General features: G+C 37.6%; 1 protein-coding gene across 3 annotated transcripts in view; it reads right to left on the reverse strand.

The window, feature by feature from the left end:
* Positions 1 to 669: 669 nt before the first annotated feature.
* Positions 670 to 19,565, reverse strand: part of LOC127444691 (folliculin-interacting protein 2-like) — a 30,682-nt gene continuing 11,786 nt past the window's right edge. For 2 of the 3 annotated variants that reach the window (XM_051704223.1, XM_051704224.1), the window contains exons 3-18: positions 18,101 to 18,193; positions 17,724 to 17,824; positions 17,560 to 17,634; positions 15,281 to 15,339; positions 15,077 to 15,139; positions 14,029 to 14,100; positions 10,831 to 10,966; positions 10,530 to 10,731; positions 9,843 to 9,931; positions 9,552 to 9,698; positions 8,248 to 8,417; positions 6,227 to 6,962; positions 4,964 to 5,120; positions 4,445 to 4,645; positions 4,210 to 4,325; positions 670 to 2,070 (exon numbers count right to left, since the gene is read on the reverse strand). In XM_051704223.1, coding sequence (XP_051560183.1) covers positions 1,992 to 2,070; positions 4,210 to 4,325; positions 4,445 to 4,645; positions 4,964 to 5,120; positions 6,227 to 6,962; positions 8,248 to 8,417; positions 9,552 to 9,698; positions 9,843 to 9,931; positions 10,530 to 10,731; positions 10,831 to 10,966; positions 14,029 to 14,100; positions 15,077 to 15,139; positions 15,281 to 15,339; positions 17,560 to 17,634; positions 17,724 to 17,824; positions 18,101 to 18,193 — 2,496 coding nt within the window. In that variant the 3' untranslated portion in view covers positions 670 to 1,991. The remainder of the gene's footprint in view (positions 2,071 to 4,209; positions 4,326 to 4,444; positions 4,646 to 4,963; positions 5,121 to 6,226; positions 6,963 to 8,247; positions 8,418 to 9,551; positions 9,699 to 9,842; positions 9,932 to 10,529; positions 10,732 to 10,830; positions 10,967 to 14,028; positions 14,101 to 15,076; positions 15,140 to 15,280; positions 15,340 to 17,559; positions 17,635 to 17,723; positions 17,825 to 18,100; positions 18,194 to 19,565) is intronic. The other variant, XM_051704225.1, reaches the window with a different exon arrangement.

A 19,565-nucleotide genomic window follows, 5' to 3' on the forward strand; every position in this document is an offset into this window, starting at 1 on the left:
ATATCGCCACCTACTGGTCGGGACTGGTCAAAGGTAGCGATTTATAGTAAAAAGGGACTTAAAGGTGAAGTATGTAACTTTTTTTAAATATATATATATATATATATCAAAATACGTTCTACTTTCCCAGTTTATTGTTCGTTGACAACTATAAGTAAGCCAATCGTGGGTTTACCTCCCCCAAAAGTATAAACACTAAGCCTTCCATGCACCAACAAAACATTGATGTTTATATTTTGAGCACCCGTTCAGCTCCACTCATCCCTTTCTAGCTCAACCTATAGCGTGAGTTTGGGGCATGGCTATTTGAACTAGCTGTTCAGCTGGGAGAATATGAACAACCATAGCAGACTTGTACAGAGGAAAATAAATTTCGCTTTGTCTACAGAGGCTAAAGCCAAAATTTGAAGACTTGCTAAAAGATCCAGAGAGAGAGAATGGAGTAAAACAAGATTGAACATCGGCATCACATTTACAAGGTGGAGGACACACACACACACACACACACACACACACACACACACACACACACACACACACACACACACACACACACCCACCCACCACCACCACCACCACCACCACCACCACCACCACCACCACGAGATTGCTCTGGCAAACGGCAGCGGCAATAATGAGATCGCAGCACAAGTCGCTAATACATTTTTTTTTATAACGTTTTATTAGTTAAAACTTGAACTTCTCATGTTGCTAAGGATGTAAAAGATTTAAAAGTACAAAAAGTACAAAAAGCAACATCCCTTTGTCATAGATAACATACCAAACCGCTTTCAACCTGTAAAGTGTCAACGTTTTGCGCAGAACAGACCAAATAGAAACAATACATTTCTGTACAGCCTCAAAAGAGACTACTGAAAATGGTAAAATAAAAAAATGAAATGAAATAAAAAATGTTTACATTTGCATTCAGTATGGAAATTCAGTCATGCTCTACGTAGATGTTCAAATGCAGCTGAATTTTGAGTGCATTTAAGTGTTTACTCATTGAGATAGACACACTGCATCCCTAAAGTGTGATACCGACCGATCAAGCCTATAAATTCAGCTCAGACCACTTTCATTTATTTGAGGTAGAGAATTCTGTAAAAAAATATACAAAAATAATCTTTCTCTAGGTCTTTTAACTGGAACCATAAACAATACAAAACAGAAGTATAGTTCACTTTCTTGTATCACAAGCTTGTGGTTCCATTTCCGTGGCATGTGCGCCTTTCAGCCCAATGCACCACTGAAAAAAATAACAGGCATTTGCAAGGGCAGAGTTTAAAGTGTATACTGTAGTAAGCCTTTGACATAATTAACATTATAGTAGCACCAGATTAATGTTGTAATCCACAATCTGTAGACTGTCCTTTGACAAGTAATTAACAGTAACAATGTTTAGTATCACCCACAGTCTACCTATACTCCCATTATGTAAACATTCTCCATCTTTCTCAGATTGAAGCACACTTGCAGAGAAAAAACACACAAAACGTCCAACACAGAATCACTCAAGAATTTGATAACTGATGCTAATACAAAAGATGACTTCCTTGAGAATATCATATATAAATCAAACTTCATAAAGCTTTTAGTGACGTTCTCTATCAAAAGTCGTTTTCAGTCTCCAGCCTTCCCTTTCCTATAAGACTTAAAGTTATGAGATAAAATCTTCGAAAAGACATAAGGAAAACATTAACAAGTGTCCCAATGTGGTGTATGATCCAGTCTATAGGGTGGCCATATTTACATTTATCTGTTACTTAGACGGCACACATACTTAAAACACAAAACACTGTCAGCTGGACGAACAAGAGGAATTTTTGATTGGTATATTAAAGGCTGGGTGTGGGCTCTGATTGGTTGTCGACCACAGTGCATCATGATTGGTGTGTTAATCTGATAGTGATCAGATCTTTGCTGGTCCATGCAGAACAGCCACATATTCCGATTGGTCCTTCAGATGAAATAAATCTTGCTTGGTCCATTCAAAGAAGAATCTGGGCCACATAGGGTGAGTGTGTGCTGGCCACTGCTGCAAGCAATGGAATGTCACTGGACTCAATCCTGAAGAAAAAAACAGAACACACACAAATGCATATATTTGACTTTGATTAAAAATAATGAGATTTGTATTACCTTTTATTTATGTTAAAATACTCATTCGATTTCAGCAATGTCTATGCATCTCAATTGCTATCATTAAACTTTATTATGTATACATCAGCATTATATCGGTCATCGGCTACCCTGCTCTCTAAATATTGTCTCTGCATCGACCACTGAAAAACACATACGTTGTTTGTACTTTGTTTAACATATCTGAGGTGATATGACGTATTCCAGATCTTCTAATCGTGATAATTCCTCTCTAGCTAATTCTGTTCTTCAAATGCATGAGCAAATTTGATTCATATATCTGGATTGAGTTGTCAGAGATAGTTTTGCATTCCTGTGTTTACTAACAAGGGCACATGTATCGATATTCGAAACCATGATCAGCATTGCAGTGATTGGTTGGCAACACAACAGACAGATGTAATGACGTCATAAACTTTAGTAAAAACATGTATATAATATAAATCATGATGTGTATTTATTTTTTGATATACACCTATTTAAGTGATTTGTTAGTTGTATGCATATAACATTGTAAATGTATACTGTACATAAAAATATATAGGCCTGTAAAGTAGTTCATTTATACAACAAGATATTTCTGAATTAGTGAATTTATTGAGAGCCGTAACGTTAATGTTAACCCCGGCCAAACAGAAAGTGATCTTAAAAAAAGGAAACACGGCCAAGGTGGCAAAAATAAAGAGAAAAGGCTGAAGAGTTGTGAATAAATGAAATGTGTAACATTATTTTCAATTTTCAATTGCACTTTTGATTTGCATTTGCATTTTCTATTATTTAAATGTACTTACCTTCATGAACTTTACAAACAATTTTTTATTATGTAGGGGGGCTATCATAAACACCTTCCTAATGGCACAAATGCAGACCTTGCTCTTTCATTAAAGGAATAGTTCACCTAAAAATGAAAGTTCTCTCATCATTTACTCATACCCTATGCAATCCCAGATGTGTATGGCTTTCTTTTATCAGCTGAACTAGAATGAAGATTTTTAGAAGAATTTCTCTGCTCTTTTGGTCCATAAAATGCAAGTGAATGGGTGGCAACATTTTGAAGCTCCAAAAATCACACAAGTCAGCATAAAAGTAATCCATACGAATCCATACTGAAGTTGTTAAATCCATGACTTCAGAAGTGATATGATAGGTGTGGGTGAGAAACAGATCCATATTTAAGTCCTTTTTTACTATAAATTCTCCTTCCTGGTCAGTCAATCTCCACTTTTACTTTCACATTCTTCTTCTTGTGTTTTTGGTGATTCACATTCTTCATGCATATCGCCCCCTACTGGCCAGGGAGAAGAATTTCTATCAAGTAAACGACTTAAATATTGATCTGTTTTTCACCCACACCTATCATATCTCTTCTGAAGATATGGATTAAAACACTGGAGTCGTATGGATAACTTTTATGCAGCCTGAATGTGCTTTTTGGAGTGTTAAAATGTTGGCACCCATTCACTTGCATTGTATGGACCAACAGAGCTAATGAAATTATTATTTGTGTTCTGCAGTAGAAAGAAAGTAATACACATCTGGGATGGCATGAGGGTGAGTGAATGATTTTTTGGTTGAACTATCCCCTTAAGTTCTTTGCATCTGTTGAGCTGTAGATGGCGCCAAGAACCAAGCTTAACGCAGACAGAAAACCCTAAAGTTTATGCATGAAAAAAATATGAAGTAGATTACTCCCTCACGACTACAGCGGTCCATCTGAGAAAAATAGGCTGTACCTATTATTATCTACAATATTATTTTATATAATTTAAATTATTCATAAAATTACAATTATACTAAATGTATCAAAAGGGTGCTCTTGTAAGAATAATGCAGAGGCTGGGAGAGACTTCCAGTATTGCATCTGCTAATAAAGGTACGATGTAATCCTTTTTACGTTAAATAAGCCTGCTCCCAAGCAGGTTTAAGCTTACAGACCTATTGCCATGATAACAACTCCGAGATGTTCTCCGAAGAATGTAACAATCCAGGATCGGGTCAAATACTCCCTAATCAACGTATAAAGAATCGGCCCCTGGTCGACAACTAGTGTGTATAGTGTGATCTTACCCCAGTGCCATCCCCAGTTCTTTAACATGGACCCTGGTTTGTCCTCTCAGATATTCTGCTAAGGATCGACTCTTAAAGTACACCTCCTGTAACCGGTCCTCCAGGTGCATCACACACTGAAATGACAATTGCATGCACGCACATACACAAGCAAATCAGAATCTAAGTAAACTGTCTGAATACTGTTTATAATGCACGGTAAATACTTTTGTATGTGTGTGTTAATGAGACATACAAAGTCTGCTGCGACGTTGAGTGCATAGAGCTGCAAAACTGATGTGATGAGTGTGTGTATGAGGTTGGACACCATCACGTCTCTGCCTAACCGTCCGCCCTCACATGTGCGTTTTTGACTCGTCACCACCTGCACGCTCAGTCGGTCTGTGTCCGCCACAATGCACAGAGCCTCGGTGATTGGCTCATCCATCGCCGGATGCTGTACAAACATGCATAAACACACAGACTATTGTAAGTTTTATAGCTTTTTATAATTTCATGTGATTGTGCTCACATTGTCTTAACCATGATATGTCAACAAACTGTTACGAAACTGTTTGAGATTTTTAGATAATTTACTTATTTCTAAGTAGGTCCTGTTGGCAGCTATCATAGAATACCTCTGAACATGTCTACCAGACGAATCCAAAATAATTATTTGATACATAAACTTTAGTTTTGTAGCCTGTTTTGTCTTAAGAATCAGTGACCAGTCAATTACTGTATGCAGTAATAATGTGAATGTTTTTGTACTTACGAGAACAGTGTGTTCCAGGTCAGCCATAAGGCACTGTTTGAGCCTGAGATCGGAACTGATGCCATGTAACACAAAGTCAGGCATATACTGAGGACAGTAACCCCCCAGCAAAGAGTGTCCAAAATGATTAACACTGGCTCGACTCTCCACCTGACAACTGTACAAGACACTCAAGGTTATTAAAAGGCATTATTGTTTTAAAGGAATAGTTCACCCAAAAATGAAATCATCATTTACTCACCCTCATGCCATCCTAGATATGTATGACTTTCTTTCATCAGCTCTACACAAATGAAGATTTTAGAAGAATATTTCAGCCCTGTTGGTCCATTCAATGCAAGTGAAATGTGGCCAGAACTTTGAAGATCCAAAAAGCACATAAAGGAAACATAAAAGTAATCCATAATACTCCAGTGGTTAAATCCATGTCTTCTGAAGCGATATGATTGGTGTGGGTGAGAAACAGATCATTATTTAAGTCCTTTTTACTATAAATTCTCCTCCCTGCCCAGTAGGTGGTGAAATAAATGAAGAATGTGAATCGGCAAAAATAAAAAAAGAATGTGAAAGTGAAAGTGGAGATTTGTAGTAAAAAAATGATTCAATATTGAACTGTTTCTCACCCAAACCTATGATATCGCATCTGAAGATGTGCAATTAACCACTGCAGACATATGGATTACTTTTATGCTGCCTTTATGTGCTTTTTGGTGCTTCAAAGTTCTGGCCACCATTCACTTGCATTGTAAGGACCTACAGAGCTGAGATATTCTTCTAAAAACCTTCATTTGTGTTCTGCAGAAGAAAGTAATACACATCCGGGATTTTCATTTTTGGGTGAACTTTCTTTTTAAAGGAGTGTGTGCTAGAACAGGGGTTTTCAAACTTTTTGATGCCAAGGACCAACAAATATGATGATCCCCTTGTATGAGACCCCTTTCTTAAAATTGTATATATATATATAAAAATTCATATTCAGTTCTTGTGTGCAGATTTGGTTTGGTTTCTTGGATTTTATATTTCTTATTGTTACAAACTAGTGCTAGCCTGTCAACAGAATTAAATAATCATGATTAATCTCATGGTTTACGACAGGTCTTTCTTAAATTATCTTTATCGCAAAAACTACATTTAGTTTTTTCACTCTATCAAATTTTCTACAGACCCCCTAGTGTCCCCTTGTTGTCCAGGGGGTCCCCGGACCCCAGTATGAAAAACCCCTGTGATGTTGTGTACATATTAAATAGAGACTGTTGCACTTACCTTGGCAATGGTAACTCATACTCCTTTTGTTCTGTAACCACATAGAGCTGTTGCGGTGATGTTTCATCCTCATCACTATCACCTAGAGCACTGTCTGAACTCTCGTTCCTCTGTATGTCAGTCAAAAGCCTTTGATGTAACTTCCTGTCTAATGCCCGCCCACACCCCATCCCAGTTAGACCCCCTGCTTGTTCATAATTCTCTGCCTCTCTGGGACTGCCAATGTGAAACTGGACCCTCTGGGGAAGAGGAATCTGACTGGCCAAAATGTGTTCTAATCCGCTCCCAACAGAATCACTGTCTTCTCCAAAACATTCCTGGCCAATCTCTGTACATTCAGGCCCGACAGTGGTCGATTCCGGACAGGTGGAGGGATTTGTTGATTCTGTATCAGTTAAGAGTGTTCTCTCATCATTTTGTTCTAAATGGATGCCTGAATGTAAATTATCCAAGCCAGTGCTCAGTGTATTGGTTCTCGTAGCACAGGGGATGGGCTTCGATGAGTCTGTTTTTTCATTGGTCCTTTTAATCGCAGGGGCGAGATCAGTGGTTTGAGAGGAGCAGGGATTGGCTGGATTGTCCATCTGTCCTTGGGGTTGTGTATGCTCCTGCAGGTCTGAGCAGCGAATGAAGTAGGAGAGAACATACAGGACTCGCTGGACCAGCTCCCTCCTTCGCCCCACTACCACTGTCCGACACACTCTCACTGGAGAGCCCAAAGCACCATACAGATCACCTAAACACACAATAATGAACCTGGTCAATAGTCGCAAATGCAAATAAATGCAGGACAAGCAATTCAAATAAGCTGTTTATATTTTTTCACAAAAGGAAACATTATGTTCTCATGACAGTGTTGGGTCTAATCTGAGTACAAAGTAATTTAGGTAATCTGACCTAATAACTTTTTAGTCAAAAAGTAGTGTAACACATTACATTTTAAATTCTTGTAATTGGATTATTTACTGCATTTCAATTAAGTTAAAGGGATAGTTCACGCAAAAATGAAAATTCTCTCATCATTTACTCACCCTCATGCCATCTCAGATGTGTATGACTTTCTTTCATCTGCAGAACACAAATGAAGATTTTTTGAAAAATATCTCAGCTCTGTAGGTCCATACAATGCAAGTGAATTGTGATCAGACCTTCGTAGCTCCAAAAATCACAAAGGAAACAAAAGTAATCCATTTGACTCCAGTGTTTTAATCCATATCTTCAGAAGTGATATAATAGGTGTGGGTGAGAAACAGAGCAATATTTAATGTTTTTTAAACTCTAAATCTCCACTTTAACTTTCACTTTCAGATGTAAAAATTAAAATAAACAGGCACCACATGTGAAAGTGGAGATTTAGAGTAAAAAAGGACTTAAAGTTTGATCTGTTTCTCACTCACACCAATTACTGTATATCACTTCTGAAGATATGGATTTAAACACTGGAGTCTCATGAATTACTTCTATGTTTCCTTTATGTGATTTTTGGAGCTACAAAGGTCTGATCACCATTCACTTGTATTGTATGGACCTAAAGAGCTGAGCTATTCTACTAAAAATCTGTTTGTGTTCTACAGAAGAAAGAAAGTTATACGCATCTGGGATGGCATGAGGGTGAGAAATGATGAGAGAATTTTAATTTTGGGGGGAACTATCCCTTTAATTACTTGTAAGTGCATTACTTATATTACACATAGTTACACTGTAAATATGACTGTAATTCACTGAGACTCACTGAAGCTCAATATACACAAACTGATAACTCATGAGTCTTTTTGACTGATTTATTTCAACAAAATGGTTCGTAAGAGTCCTTTAACTCTTAAGAGGTCATTTGGGATCATCTACAGTCCATCACACAAACAAATGTCTTAGAAAAGGTGCAGGGCTGTGAAAAACAGTAGTACTTAGAATGTACTCAATTATGTTAATCAAGAGATGTTAGCCCAGTCATAGACCCAATTTGCTGCTTGGGGGTTATATGATTATTTTCATGAGTGTGTATGTATTATGTGTGTTCATACCTAATTGAGCCCATAGTGGGTTGTATGGATGAGACTTTGCCAACAGATCAACTGTCTGGGAGGCAGGTTTCTGGCAGGCAGGTTTAATTGGTGGGAGGTTGTTGGGCATCACCGTGGGAACCCAGGCTAAGTGATGTGTAAGAACAGCAGTAAGGAGAGCTGAGAGAAACCTGCAGAAAATTGAGGAAAATTAATGTAATCAGTAAATAACACACTACATCATCATCACAAGTGCACTACAAAAGTTTGGACACACCTTCTCATGCTTTATTATTATTAGTTTTTACATATTTTATAAAAAACAGGAAAATCATCAAGACTATAAAATACAATTGTAAGACAAGAAATCAAAACTCTGTTCTCATATTTTAGATTTCTCAAAGAACAGAAAAATTCAAACTAATTTTTAGCAAAACCTGTAGTACAAGAAGGTTTTTAAGATCAATAGAAACATCAGTTCAGTTAAATGTTTCCACACGTTTGACTGTGGTGTATTAAAAGTTCAGTTCAATTATGAAATTTGTTGTCTAAATTAAAGGAACAGTTCACCCCCAAAAATTCTCACCATTTACTCACCCTCATGATATCCCAGAAGTGTATGACTTTCTTTCTTCTGCAGAACACAAATGAAGATTTTTTTAGAAGAATTTCTCAGTGCTGTAGGTCCATACAATGCAATATAAATTGAATGGTGAGAATTTTGAAGCCCCAAAAAGCACATAAAGGCAGCATAAAAGTAATCCATATGACTCCAGTGGTTTAATCCATATCTTCTGAAGCAATATAATAGGTGTGGGTGAGAAACAGTTCAATAAATTTCCACATTCACATTCTTCTTTTGTTTTTTGCCGATTTGCATTCTTCATGCATATCGCCACCTACTGGTAAGGGATGGTCAAATGTGGAGATATATAGTAAAAAAGGACTTATGTACTGATCTGGTTCTCACCCACACCTATCATATCGCTTCGGAAGACATGGATTTAACCACTGGAGTCGTACGGATTACTTTTATGCTGCCTTTATGTGCTTTTTGGAGCTTAAACGTTCTGGTCACCATTCACTTGCATTGTATGGACCTACAGAGCTGAGATATTCTAAAAATCTTCATTTGTGTTCTGCAGAAGAAAGAAAGTCATTCACATGGCATGAGGGTGCGTAAATGATGAGAATTTTCTTTTTGGGTGAACTGTCCCTTTAAAGATTGATTTTCCAATAATCCTTTTGATTACAAATTACTAGTAAAAGAATTGGGCTAAAGATAATAAGCAATACGTTTAGATGAGAGGTTCAAGAACACTGACTGGCTCTTGGCTCCTTGTTCCATCAGCAAACTCATTTCCTTTAGGAAGCGCTGACACAGCAGATTTCGCTCAGCACTCTGGGAGATCATGGTAAGCCAGACTGGCTCACTGATGCGTGGAGCCATGTACAGGTTCCAGACTGTCATCCTACAAACCAAGGGAATCAGATTCTAACATGACTCAAACGAGCACAGAAAGGCAGATCATGTTTAGACAAGTGTGTGCATGAAGTGTAAAGAATCAATGAAGAGCAGGATGGAAATTACCACCACATCCCTCTCACCGACTGACCTGAATTCTCCCAATGCTTCCATTACTCGACACAGATACACCTGCACTCGCTGGCTGGACTCTGCTATCCTTCTGCACACAATCATTGCCTAAAAATAAATATAAAATAAAAACACAAACTGAGGAATAAGTATGTCAAAAAAAAAAAAAAAATATTGGGGGTGGGAATGTTTAGGCACCTTGCTATTTGGTTTTTCAAGTCTCGATCAAATTCCAAAATGATTCTTGATGCATCTCAATATTTCAGCGCAATACAAATCTTAAGCATGATATGGTAGCTTATTGAAACTTGTGGAAATTGTGTATAGACTATAGTATTTCATTCCATGCAAACATAACACAGAAAACAAAGCAGAAACTAAAATGATGCACATGGAAATCTAGATTACTAGCTACTGAGTGCCTACAAATATTATAACTTTTTCAAAAGCGCTTGTTATATTAACCCGGTACCTTGTAAACACTACTTCCTGTCCAGGCAGACTGATAAAAAAATAAAAAAAAGTGTATGCCCTTACTCCAGGAAGTTGTGTAAAGACAGCCAATCAGATTTGAACTGGAATGATTTCAGCCAGTGATTGCCATTTTTGTGTGCAATATGCATCAGACGATCAATGAACAGACTGTGCCCCATCCATGAGTTGTGATTTAGTGCAACAAATCACTAAACTGCAGTTTTCCACTTACCCTCTCGATGGCAGTCTTGAGTGTGTTCATGTGAGACTCAAACAGAGGGAAGTGAGAGAAGAAGAACTCCTGAAAATTGTGGTTTTCCTCTTCTTTTTCCGGCAGGCTGATGATGATGCTGATGGCAATCTTCTTTCTCCGGATCATGGCAGGGTTGGAACTGCAGCTCTCATCAGACAGGCTGAACATTTCTTCAGTGCTCCTGATGCACAAACATGTATAAATGCATGTCTGAGGTGTTACATATCTCTTCTGATGTCTTACACGTGGAAAGCTCACATTCACACACACACGCACTCACCAGCGAGGCATGGGGCCATGTTGGAGACTGGTAGCCTGGCTACGGAGCCATCGCCGTTGGTAACTGCTGGCACAGCCGCTGCTGAAGGAGGAGCCAGGAGATGGTATGGGCGTGGCCAATAGGCTGCTTAAAGAAGCTGCATATTAAAAAAAGTGAAAGGTCACACACAACATTTAACAGAAAATGTGTCCAACAAATCTGATCCACTTAATGCATAAACAGGGTTCCCACTCTTTTCAACCAATGAATTTCCATGACTTGAATGCTAATTTCCATGTCCAATCCTAAAATGGACGGGGATTAGCGGCACATCATTGTCTCTAAGGGTGCTTTCACACTTGGTTCAATTGCTTGGACCGCACCCGAGTTTGTTTCCTCCCCCTGCCCCCGCTGCTCTCTGTTCACATAATTTGGGTCCAAACCGTGGTCCGATTGCATCTTTAATGTGAGTACAAGCAGCAGCTTTTACCAATGTAGCTAGGTAACAACTCAAGAAGACATCAGCTGTGTTATTTGATTTTGTAATTATTTTATTATTTATTTTTTTTCTCCCCAATTTGGAATGCCCAATTCCCAATGCGCTCTGAGTGCTCGTGGTGGCGTAGTTACCTCCGTGTCTGAGCCTGTCAATCCACGCATTTTATCAGATGGCTTGTTGAGCGCATTACCACAGAGACGTAGCGCATGTGGAGGCTTCACGCTATTCTCCGCGGCATCCACGCACAACTCATCACGTGTTTCACCACACATTATGGCGACCACGAGGTGGTTACCCCATGTGACTCTACCCACCCTAGCAACTGGGCCAATTTGGTTGCTTAGGAGACCTGGCTGGAGTCACTCAGCATGCCCTGGGATTCGAACTCGCGATCCCAGGGGTGGTAGACAGCGTCTTTACTTGCTGAGATACGCAGGCCCACCCCCCCCCAATGTGTATTAACCTCACTCTCTTGACTTCAAGAGGTGCACAAGTGACTGACGCTACAGGCTGTAGCCTTTAGCCTCCTTGTTAGCTCACCCGCCTCCCAGGCCAGAGACGCCGGTTCGAATCCCGTACGGAGCGGGTAGAACAGGAGCGTCACACATCTCTTTGGATTTACCTTCAAAACTTTACATGAACAAAACAACACTTCTGTTTGTCTCCTGCGGACAGGGTTTGGGAGTAACAGAATACATGTAACGGGATTACGTATTTAAAATACAAAATATAAGTAACAGTATTCCACTTCAGTTACAATTGAAATCATTGTATTAGAATACAGTTACATTCAAAAAGTATTTTGATTACTGAAGAGATTACTTTGCATTTTATTGTCATTTGTTTCATTTAATATTTAGTCTTTTCAGATGGAAAACATTTATCCATATAAATGATGTGATACAAAGTGCATTTGAACAGCGGTGAAACACTTTCTTATGATGCGTTACATTCATACGAGCAGACAGAGAAGTAAGTTTGAAGTAAGTTTGGAGCAGAAGAAATAGAAATAAACCTTGTGTAAATTGTCAGCTTTACGCTGTTTCTGTTTCTATTTCTAGCCATTTTACATGCACGTTACCAGGCACGATCATATTTTTTATCAAGTAAATTCACGTTGGATCATAATTTCTTTTTTTCTAGTAAGACCTTTGATATTAGGGCAAAAATTGTATTCTTGATAATAATTTTTGTATTGTTTTCCTGTAAACATATCTAAAAATCCTTAAAACAAGATCAGTTTGATTGATCTTGTTTTAGAAACAACACTGCTTAAGATATTTCGGTTTTTCAGAGAATGTATTTTTAACGTGTATTTTGTCTTACTGCACTGGCAGAGTTTTTATAATCAAAACAAGTGAAAAAATCTACCGTGCTGAAGAAGTAATCCAAAGTATTTAGAATACGTTACTGACCTTGAGTAATCTAACAGAATACATTACAAATGACATTTTACAGCATGTATTCTATAATCTGTAGTGGAATACATTTCAAAAGTAACCCTCCCAACCCTGCCCACGGATGCATTGAATGTGCAATGATGTTATGAATATTAGCGTTTGTCAGCCGCGAGTCCGCGGATGCGTTGCAAGAGATGTTAAGAATATGAGCTGCTCTCTGAAGGGGATTTATTTGGACACAAGCAGGTATGAGAAATGCATTATACCACAATAATTGCGATCGGCAGCCTGCAAAGACACAAATTACACGTCATCACAAGTGGTTCCCTTCCGCGATTTGGTACGATTGCATTTATATCAGCAGCGAACCGTACTGGAGTTCACATGAACCGTACCCCAGACCACCTTTTCTAGCGGACTCAGGTGCAGTTCCCGGGTGCGCACCCGACTTTTCCAGGCCTGGAAATCACAATTTTAAAATTCCCTGATATTTCCAGGTTTTCCACGACCGTGGGAACCCTGCAAAAGCAAATAATTAGTGGCCGACTGATATGGATTTTTAAAGACCAATGCCAATATTGGATCATCAGCAGAGTGGCCAATGGTCGATACTATGCAGAAATACAATGAGTTCCAAAAGCCTATAACCACACTGAAAATCTGGGATTGTACATAAGATCCAATTTATGTATTTATGTTCCTTTATACAGAAGGTCCAAATTCCTTGCTTCCATTAAAGCACACAAGATGCTCTTTAGAACATTCTCAAATCATGCTGGGATAACATGGATCATCAGGGTTTTCACAAATTTGTGTAGCCCATGCCAGCTCAAATGTTACGCTAATAAAATAATTTGTAATGAAAATCTTGTTTTAAAGGAATATTCCGGGTTCAATTTTAATTATAGCAAAAAGTTACACCAAAAATACACATGATTGCTTAAATGTCATCACTTCTTTTTCTCTCTAATTTAAAAATATTCAATGGTCATGGCTATTTGTGGCCACATGGAGTGGACTAAAGCACTGAACTGGTAATTGGAAGGTTGTTGGTTCAATTCCCACAGCCACCACCATTGTGTCCTTGAGCAAGGCACTTAACTCCAGGTTGCTCCAGCGGGATTGTCCCTGTAATAAGGGCACTGTAAGTCGCTTTGGATAAAAAGCATCTGCCAAATGCATAAATATAAATGTATTTGCAGATTTTTGGAAAACTAGGTTAAATGACAACTTCTGTTAATTGACCAATGTCTTTAAATCACAACATGCACAAATATCTGCCTATTACTATATAACCAGCGAGCTCTACCCTTCAGATACCTGAGCGGGCAATACCACTATCTCCGTCCTCACTGTGTCCTCTGCTTGGCATGTCCACTGGATTACTGTGTGCTAAAAAAAAAAAACAACAACATTCATTTACTCATTATAGTGTAATGAATTCTGAGAGTCATTATACTCTCACATTCAACTCAAGTCTGAAGGACGAGAAGTGTGTCCACATTGCTTCGTGTGGTGAGTGATTTAGGGGAAGCATTGGTTTTCGGAGCATGTTTCAATACAGCATGCAGGTTACACACAACACCTGCAAAATGACCCATCTAAAAGTGTAGAGTTAACCCCGCAACCATGAAACCAAGCCATCTCATCTGTAACAATGCTGGTGAGCCACAGAGACAGTGAAAGTGCATTAAATAAAAGGCCTAAAATGACATCATTTAAGGGCTAAGCACACTAGAAAGTGAGCATTAAAGTTCACCCATAAAGTTCACCCAAAAATTAAAATTCTGTCATTATTCACTCACCCTCATGGCCGTACGTCTTATTTTCTTCCATGGAACACAAAAGGAGAAAATTGTAAATTCGTTTTTTTTATTTTTTTTTATTCACTTACATGGAATGGTGACTGAGGCTTTCAAGCTTTAAAAAGGCTGTAAAAACATAAAAGTATACAAAAGTGGTCTATACAACTTGTGCACTATATTCCAAGTATTCTTAAGTCATACTATCGCTTTGTTTGAGGAAGATATTCAGTAAATAAGGACTTCAATTCAGGTCTGTTCCTCACACAATAATACCATTGTATGGCTACAGGAGACTTGGAATGTAGCACCCTAATTATATGAACCACAATTATGATACATTTATGGCGCTTTTGCATCCTTTTTGAAGCTTAAAAAGCTCCATTTCACAATTCTACCAACTTTCTCCTTTTGTGTTCTATGGAAGAAAGTAAGTCATGTGGGTTTAGAACAACATGAGAGTGAAGTACATGATGATAAAGAGATTTTATTTTTGAGTGCATGTGAAAAGGTGAGTGCATGTGAAATCAACACATGCTCACACTGCTTCAGCATTCCAGACAAACCTGCAAAGAAAGATGCGCTCCGAACCAGGCAGAGTAGAGGAGCGCTAGGCACACGCCGAACTCCTGCAAGAGCAGTAGTACATGGCCATGTTGAGAAAGAGTGTGTGTGTGTGTGTGTGTGTGTCGGTAATCAGAGAGAGACTATAGAAAATAAACAGACAAAGAAAGAGAGGAACTAGAGAGGAACTGTTTGCACCATCTTACCTAGGCTGCCGGTGTGACTAGGAAAAGTTTGGCTCATTGACTCAAAACTGTCTTGTAGTCTAAAAAAAAAAAAATAAATATATAAATACAAATAAATAATCAAGACAATCAGCGGTACAAAGAATACCCGAATTCCTCAAAATCAAGTATTAATTAAAATCAGATCAAAACTAAGGAGACTTATGTGCAGTGGCCCTCAAGCCACACTTAAAAATAAAACATCAGATCACAAAATATCAAAGCATGTGTCATCTTCAAAAAAAGAATGCACTGAAACCCCTAATGTTCTCTTTACTGGAAAAATCAAGTTGTCTTATTTAAATATTACTTGAAATGTCAAGTTATGGGGTAAATTAAACAATCCAAATATCAGTTCATTGAACTTGTTTATCTTAAAAAATGTACAGACTTAAGAATTTAAGTGTTAATAACTCAAATGATTACGTACAAAATTGAGAATATGTGGAATACCCATAATCCCTTGCGCTCGAATTATTTCATTATGCTTTGTCAAAGGCAACATGTGGGGGCATTTAAATAGTTATTGCGAATTCATAGAGGTTTTAGCTCTTTTGTAGAATTATTTATATAGTTTTGTTGCAAATAGTTGACATCGCCATTAGGCTGATCTGTGTCCCCTTTGGTCAAGTTGGACCCTGTTAACTCTATTTTAGTTCACCTTGTGCATATATGAATTATGTTTAATGATTCACCTAGAATCGGTTAGAATCATATTTATTTGAGCTGTGTTATTGTATGATCTAAATTCAAGTCAACTAAACTAAAAATATTAGTAGACAAGCCACAATATTTAAATTGCAAAACTGAGTTAGGTCTACTTGCATCTAGTTACCTTAACTTAAATAGTTAAGTTCAGTCTATATGAACACCATGTTAGTTAACTTAATTACACAAGTTTTGGAGACACCATTGCTCAATTCAATTGAGGGAACAAGTTTACTTAACTACTGTGTGACCTTAGGGACATTTTTGTCTTCATTTTTGTTTTTCCTGATCATTTTGGCTGTGTTAATATCAACGGCATAAATTTCACCAAAGGCGTGTATTTTTGGGGGAATTTTGATATTTCAACCTCAGTTCCTATAATACACCTATAATACACCATGTACACAAAATAGTTACACTCAGGACCTTCAGGACAAAAATGTCCCCATTGAAACCCATTAAAACGGCAATATTTGATCCCAGTGCCATTAAAGCATAAAATCATGAATTCTTTGATATTATGCTTTCAATCCAGAGCCCTGGCTTCAAAATTGTAATTTTTAATATTTTCCACTAGATGGTGCCATTTTTCTCATGTTTAGCCTATGGAGCAAATACATGCTTTTTTCCTGTTTTCTGTTTGCTGTATTGTAGAGCACTGCAGGCCAATTGAATAAATGATGCAGCTAAAATTGTGTGGGTGTGTTGGTATGGATGTCAGAGTATGTTTTGTATATGTGTATTAAGAAATTTGTGTGTGTGTAAAAAACAACAGTGGCATTATGTAAACAAACTGGCATTTAAAGGGTTAAAATCCTGAAAATGAATATTTGGTAGTTATGATCAGGACTGATGTTGGTAAAAAAATCTAAGTCAGTGTAAGTAATGACTTATTAATATTATTATTAAATAATACATATTATTTTTATGGCAGTTTTGTGATGCAGACATTTTTTTTCCTCTAAGGCCCGGAGTAGGTTTTTTAAAATCTGACACTGCACAAAAAATAATAATGCATCAAAATCAATGTTGATGCTAATCATTGACATATCCCAGACTGTGATAATCCCCAAAAAACAAAAACAAAAAAAAACAATTCCCTTAGCATTTAGTATATGGAAAATAATTCATTTTTTGTGTTTTTTTTTCCTTCATAAAAAACAACAGTGGCATTATATAAACAAACTGGCATTTAAAGGGTTAAAATCCTGAAAATGAATGAATATTTGGTAGTTATGATCAGGACTGATGTTGGTTAAAAAAATGTACTCATTGAAAGTGGAAAATAATATTAATATATAATATTATTATGGCAGTTTTTTGACATTTTTGTCCTCTAAGGACCTCTGAGTAACTTTTTTTTTTATTGACGCACAAGGGTTAATCAATTGAATACAGTCAACTTATTAGGGTTTTCAGTGTGCTAGTCATTTTATTACTGTAGACCTAACTTCACTTGGCATGAAATGACACGATGTATTTCTAAGTCTGGCTTAAGCTTGCAAATACTTTGTGCAACTGTAGCAGTAGATCTCAGCTAGCAAGAGACTTACGTATTTGTACTTCCAGAGGTGCTGCTGCCAAATCGTGTTGAGAAAACCTTACTGACCATTAGCTGCGGTGGAGACCTGCCAAGAACACAAGAACAGTATTATCATTAGCAAGCAAATATATCAAGTTTGCATCAAAGAAGATTTACCCTCTTACAAGGACTCACCGAATGTGATGAATCTTCAGAGTTGAACCTTTATAGCTCATACAAACGGAGCCAAACATCATCTCCCCAAGCATGTTCACATCTGAAGCCGGTCTGGTGTACTGAACATATATACACACAGGTCAAATGTAAATAATTCATACAGCCATAACTACACAGTGCATGTTCTTATTTCATGATACCGATTTAACAGAACAACACTATGGCTTGCGAACAGGTAGCAATCTACATAAGAGCAATATCTAGCTGATGAAATATTTTGTAGCTAGAAAAAAGTATTTAGTATAGAAATTTCCATGGCTGTTCCGTGACTTTTAAAACATTATTCATTTCCAGATTTTTTTCAGGTTTTCCATGACTGATGGAACAACACAAACCTGATATGTAGGGGGCTTGTCTTTTTCATTTGCTTGGCTGCCGATCTGGCAAGAACCACTCCGGGTTTGTGGACTTTTGGTCTCGTCAGCAGTCTGTAACATGATAACAAAAACAATCAATCACATCACATCAAATCACATCTCAGTCTTCCAAGTCAAAACTGACAATGTCTTGTAGAACTGAGTCTGGAGTATCTGGTTTAGTGTTTATTGGAAATGTGTTAACATTTATCCAACCAGCTTTAACAGTTCACCAGAAATCTAACCTTAACACACCATGGCATCAAAAAGCTCATGAATCACTGCAAGAAATTTATCCCAAATACAATTTTCAAAGCAACTGCACACATGCAGGAGCAAATCTGATTAAGATATCATATCAGTTTTGACAGGGTATCATATTGATATCTGTCCACTAAATCAGTTTTTAAAGATCAAGATGAAATTAAAGATCCCTCAAGTCTGGAGGAGGAAGTTCCACTTTTAAACTGAAGGTTAAAAATCCTCATTGCAAGCCATTGCAAACCCAAAAGGTTGTGGTTTATCAAGGGGATTTTCACAACAAAACAGGGGACTCTCTAAAATACTTTTTGCAAGGGTACTTTTAATAGGGAAAATGCTTTTAAACGATGTTGCAATGGAAATTGAAAAAGGAGAAAGTCAGTTTTGTAACTTTTGTAATTTAATAATTGTTGCATGTCAAAACCTTATCTGAACAAAATCTGATTTGTTTGTGTGCATTTGCTGCTAAAACAAACATAAAAAATTATATGGAAGTGTCAGCCAGCACATTATTCAATTCAATAGCAATACACACACAAACACACTCACTTTCTGCCTCTCTCTCTTTGTGACAAAAGCTGAAGACCTGAATAAACAGACCAATCATGTGACAACTTACTGACAATAAATCACACTCTGTTCAGACAGAGCCTAAGGCTTCAAAAACTGTCAAGATGGACGGATGGATGGGTATTGATAGGTCTACATAAAAAATACATGTTTAATTTACAAAGAAAAGTCTCGACTCTGTAAAAGAAACAGTAGAATTTAATGTTAAATCTTAGAACTGTTGTAAATCATGGTGAGTTTGAAAACCCATGCCCTTATTATGAATACACTGAAAAATCTAATGTTAAAGGGGCCATGACATGACTTTTTATATTATTTAAATATGTTCCTTGTGGTTCACTTATGATATTAGTAGGGTATATATCTGTCAAACATGATCATTTTCCACCCTCATTCTGACCCTCTGTTTTGGTGCTGCTTCTCCTTTAAGACTTGACAGTAAACGCCCACTGTTCTGATTGGCTCTCTGCTCTTGACTGACCTGCTCTCTCTTCTTGCCATCTTAATGCTCACTACTACTGGACGGGCTGTGGAAGTGATTAGGTAAAGTAGGTGTTGATGTGTTGTTGTGGAGGCGGTCAGATGCAAATATCTACCACAGTGTGACATCACA

The sequence above is a fragment of the Myxocyprinus asiaticus genome, chromosome 8, assembly GCF_019703515.2.
Source record: "Myxocyprinus asiaticus isolate MX2 ecotype Aquarium Trade chromosome 8, UBuf_Myxa_2, whole genome shotgun sequence".
Lineage (NCBI taxonomy): Eukaryota > Metazoa > Chordata > Actinopteri > Cypriniformes > Catostomidae > Myxocyprinus > Myxocyprinus asiaticus.